The following is a 5108-nucleotide window of genomic DNA, read 5'->3' as shown; positions in this document are numbered from 1 at the left end:
TTTTCACTGATCTGTCAACAAGGACAACATTGATGGTACCTTTTCTCTGAGGAAAATTTAAACACAATATCATCCCTGCTGAACAAAATAAATAACCTAAAGAAACAATAGAAACAATCACAGAAATTCTAATGGTTTTCACTACAAATACCATTGCAAATAATCAGCAATTAACCATTAAAAAATGGTTTCCTGTAGTGTGTTTTGGGACATAGTGTATTCCATTAAGATTTTTTTAACAAGCCACCAATAGAAGTTGACCAATTACCAGTAGAGACCCAAAGGGACCATTACAGTTTCCATTAAAACCAATACAATTCCCATTATAACCAGTAAAACCATTACAAATTCTGCAATGGTTTCTTTTTTTCCCCAGCAGGGATTACTTAAAATCTTGAATGCTTTATGTTGTTTGAGCAAAAGAAAAAATTGCATCAAGAAAACACCTGTTAAATGCCAAATAAATAAGTAATGTGTTATTATTGGTACCTTTTATCTTTTATATCTTTTGCACTTTAAATCGATAATTGACTTACCTAGGCATACTGTAACTGACATTTATTCTGTCAACTGCATCGTACAAACTGCTACAACACTTTACACATTTTTTTTTAAATAATGTATTGTACTGTACATCAATTAAGTACATTTTACATAACTGTAAATGTGTTAAAAAAGTCATCAAATTATATCTTTGATCTAAACATATGCCTTTTTTTAATGTCTTGAAATCTGAACTTGAATGTTTTATACATTTATTTTGCGTTTTCCTCCTAATTTCTTGACACACATATTACTCATTATATACAATTTAACTATTTTAATTATTTACACATATCATTGAACATGTTAAAACAACATCAAATAATGTCCTATTAAATGGATCTTGACCTTTTTTTTTTTTACCTCATTCGAGCTTAAATGTCACTTAGTTCTTAGTGCTTATCATGGTATCCCCTCTCAAGGACGACATGACGAGATAAAATCGTGAAAGCAAATCCAGCAGCTCAAACAAAGTGGCGTCGTGAAATCACTCATCATAGCCAAAAGTTTGCGAAACACTAAATTTGAACCTTGCTGATATCGTTCTGACCCTGTAATTTCCGGAGGAAACAAATGACCAGAGACAACCATAAGTAAGCCATTCATAGGTTAACATACTGTAACATTTTTATTGTACCTTGCCCAAAAACATGTTGTCTTTGTTAGATTTTCATGAAGTCTCATGTTCTTGGATTTCTTTTAAATAAACATAGGCAACATTGTGTACAAAGTTATTGAGAGCACAATGATTTATAGTTGAAAAGCTGGACAGTATTCAATTCTCAAATCAGCAGTGGAGTTAAAATAACTTTGTAATGGCCAATGGTGTGAGACACATGGCTGGAAGAGGCGAAGTAAACTCAAATCATGTTTGGACAGATGCAGTTGACTCTCAGCTGTGCATCTGAACAGGCTTTAGTGATCAGTCAAATGTTTTAAACATTCAAAAGTAGCCACAAAAGCAATGCTTTCTTGCTTGCAGGGAGTGTTTTTTGCCAGTTGGAAGGCTCCAAGTGGAGAGATGTTTACCTGTCGTCATCAATCTCAAGTGGCTGTCCAAAAATACAGATAGTTCCGGCCATTATTGCTGAGATGGCGAGAATACCCAGAAGTATTGCCCACCAATGTGCCTGCAAATGAGAAGAGAGGAGTTTCAAATAATAGCAAACATATATTCACTAGAGTGTTTCTAGCTTGCAGTTATGCAGTTAGGGTTCTCTGGGTTGTTCCTTATTGGTCCATTTGGTTTTGGTGCCCAAAATATGTATCCTTGGAAATTTTGACAAATGTTAAAGCAAAGTCCTACTACTGTACACAGGACTAGTGAGGACATCTCTGCAGTAAAGGCAATAAGGGAAGATGGTAGCGCACTATAATAGACCAAATAATAACAACAAACCTTCATCCAACCGGCCAGGTCATCAAACTCATCCAATTTCAGGAAAGAATTCTTAAGCCTTGCAATTGGGCCATCGGCATCTAGGATTCGACACACTTTGAACCTGTCGCAGTAGCCTCGGTTTCCAGAGCACGGAGCCCCAGGAACCAAAGCCACATGTTTCCCACTAAAGTAGTGCAAAAGAACCGAAGAAGTGGTGCTTGCACAAGTATTAGGTTTATCTATGGAGAGAAAATACCAAAGAAGAAAAATACAAGTCAGATACAAGAACATATGCACTTTATTTACAAATTTATGGAGCAGTAATGTCAGCGCAAACGGTCCATTAAAACAAATGGCTGTTTATGCATCTAATTTATTTGGAGCAGTAAACACGTTCTGTTGTGGCGGAACATTGTGGTTACCTCTCTGCTGGCAGCACATGTGGCACTTTTCCATCCTGTTCTCTCCCAGGCAGTCACACTGCACCATCTCATACAATGCACAGAGAGACAGGCCACATTCCTGTGTCATCAAGCCACAAGACATTGGTTATAGAGGACGTAACTTTGTGTGATAGGATAATAGGCAAAATATGCCCAATTTGCATGATTACTATGCTCATTAAGCATGAATAATTCCATGTGCTCAGTTCCCAACCACATACTGATCATCCCAGAAAAGCAATTATTTTGGTTTATCTTGTCTTTTAATTTCTTCCTCCCACAAATATATATTTATGACAATATAATGTTTTTTATGACTTTGGCCCAAGAAACAAATAGTCTGTTTTCAATTAAATCACATATTTGTATTACATAATATGTCCTCAAGGCTGTTCTGACTTTTGTAGAACTCAAATATGTTGTTTTATTGTATTTTGAATAGCAGAAAAATGCATGAAATCATATTTTGACAAACATCAAATCTGTTTGAGACCGGTATAAAATCTGGATGAATCTGAATGGTCCAATCAGAAACCAATGTAAATATGTAGATAGAATGAATATGGATTACACTGGACTGAAAGAAACCAAATATCAGATTTTATCAATTACAAAATGCAGATAGCAAGTTCTAAATATTACAATCCAAATCAGAATAGTACATAGTCAAAAAATAGCCATATTGTCAATAGCTTTGTTTCCATCACCCTGTTTTTATGCGCATTTTGAAGTATCGCATTAGAAACGAGTGATGATAATGGCAAATTTCGGATAAAAATCCCTTAATTCGCAAAAAAGTTTTTACGCTCGCTTGAGGTGGTTTTTGATTTGTGCGAAAAAGGGTTCATGTGAATAAAAGGAGATGGAAACGCATTTGCTGAGTAAATTCCTCCATGCGCATCAAAAAAAGTCATGTGACTGCGCTAATGGGACGGCAAAACCTAACCAGTGGACCTATCGTTCCTCAGCATCTGAAATGTTATGGTCATTTTGAAATGTCTGAGCAAAGTCTGTCATCAACGTATTTCTGTATAATTGCCTCCCAGAATGGTTACACGACTGCATTCCCAAACAGCAGCATCCACCTCCGAAAGCAAGGACCGCATTTATTTTTGTTTCGTCTGCTCGCTCTGAGGCGCAAGTAATTTATTATATAGGCCTATGAAAATTATTATATTCAGGGGTTTCTCCTACTTTGATATACAGCCTATCGCCAGTTCTACCAGTAAATGACGATTTTGTTCTCTTTGACTAGTTGGATGGGAGCGGTGCTTATTTGCAAATGTTTTATGTGATATTTCAATTTTGCGCATTAGTTAAATTCGCAACTTTGGATGGAAACACGGCTACTGTTGGACATACCCCATTAAAACAGACACGTGTACCATCACTGCATATTGTCATGTCTGGCTTGGCGGCGGGTTCTGGACATACAGCAGAGGAACCGGTGCATACACTTCGGTTGCGACACTCAGATTGGCGTTCACACATCAGCCCAAATTCCTTGAAGACACAATGGGAGCTGCAGCATAGACCCTGGCTAGGACTGTGACAGATATAAGGGAAACAGTTACTAATGATCATATTCAAAACGGTAGATTTAGTGTACCATAATCAGTTCAGGCATTATTAGGCCCAAACCCAAATAGTACTGTTTATGTAGACATAATTTACAAATTTCCATCAAGTCCACAAGAGGGTTGGAGTTAACCTCCTTGGAGGTCGGCGGTAGTCCTTCCAAACCAGAGGGGTCCAAACCAGCTCCAGGAGAGATTTGTTCCAATTCACCTGCTTAGTTTCAAATAATCCTGAGGACCTTGATTAGCTCGTTCAGGTGTTAAATTGACAGTAGCTAAACTATTCAGGTTGGCACCTGCAGTAGCTGGATTGGAGGTTCCTGAAATAACGTATCAAGATTGTCATTTAAGGGCTCAAAAAGGAACTCACTAGCACCCCAAGCAATATAAATACATCCTTCTGGAAAGCCTGCACTGTTGCACTCTTCGCAGTGGTCTACTATCCAACAGTCGATTCGACATTATGACACCAAGGCATGGACCACAAGGGTTGAAGGTGCTATTTGGAACCTTACAGTAAAGAAATTTAATTTCTCCAAAAAGTCTACAGGTCATTCTGACACAAAATGGATTGATACAAACCTGCATTGTTTTTCGAGCTTCAGTCGACATTCAATGCCTGCAGGTTCCTTTGAGCTGTAACAGCATGGATCACTTTCATCATGGCCCACGTCACATTCTTCCCCCTCTTCTACTATACGGTTTCCACAAATGGGATGCTCACTCACTGACAAGACAAAACAGGTACATCTTCAGCCAGTTAAGTTTACCTCAAGCCCTGATCAGCCATGGAGATAAAGCCCATTGAAGGTGAGATTTAGGACTGAGACGAGCTAAAGTTCATTAGCATATCTATCCCATCCCAGAATCTGTTAAGGCATCTTACCTACAAAGCATTTGTCCTTCTTGATATTCAGAATGCGACTCATGTGCCGCAGGCTGCAGGGGGAGAACTTGTCGCTGTTCTCCTCGATCTTGTAGGAGGCTTGAGGGAACATCAAGAACCTGCCTTTGTCACCGGTGATCTCCAGGCCTCCACAGTCAGAACCCTCATCATGCTGCGTAAAATGTAGATTGGGAGTCTCAAACTAAAACGATCTACTACTAGTTAGTTGTTCTCCTCCATTGGGGATAAATTAAACAGTTGCAACAACAATTGTAAAA

General features: G+C 38.2%; 1 protein-coding gene across 1 annotated transcript in view; it reads right to left on the bottom strand.

Moving 5' to 3' along the window:
• Positions 1-894: 894 nt before the first annotated feature.
• The window catches only part of LOC107561888 (disintegrin and metalloproteinase domain-containing protein 10-like), a gene marked incomplete at its 5' end in the record, with an annotated part of 21095 nt that continues 16881 nt past the window's right edge, over positions 895-5108 (bottom strand). The window contains 7 exons of the mRNA XM_016246420.1: positions 895-1539; positions 1573-1673; positions 1943-2163; positions 2347-2446; positions 3730-3913; positions 4527-4671; positions 4831-5032. Coding sequence (XP_016101906.1) covers positions 1479-1539; positions 1573-1673; positions 1943-2163; positions 2347-2446; positions 3730-3913; positions 4527-4671; positions 4831-5032 — 1014 coding nt within the window. The remainder of the gene's footprint in view (positions 1540-1572; positions 1674-1942; positions 2164-2346; positions 2447-3729; positions 3914-4526; positions 4672-4830; positions 5033-5108) is intronic.

Source organism: Sinocyclocheilus grahami, unplaced genomic scaffold (genome assembly GCF_001515645.1).
Source record: "Sinocyclocheilus grahami isolate Dianchi unplaced genomic scaffold, SAMN03320097.WGS_v1.1 scaffold798.1, whole genome shotgun sequence".
Lineage (NCBI taxonomy): Eukaryota > Metazoa > Chordata > Actinopteri > Cypriniformes > Cyprinidae > Sinocyclocheilus > Sinocyclocheilus grahami.
This window is presented reverse-complemented; position numbering and strand designations above follow the sequence as displayed.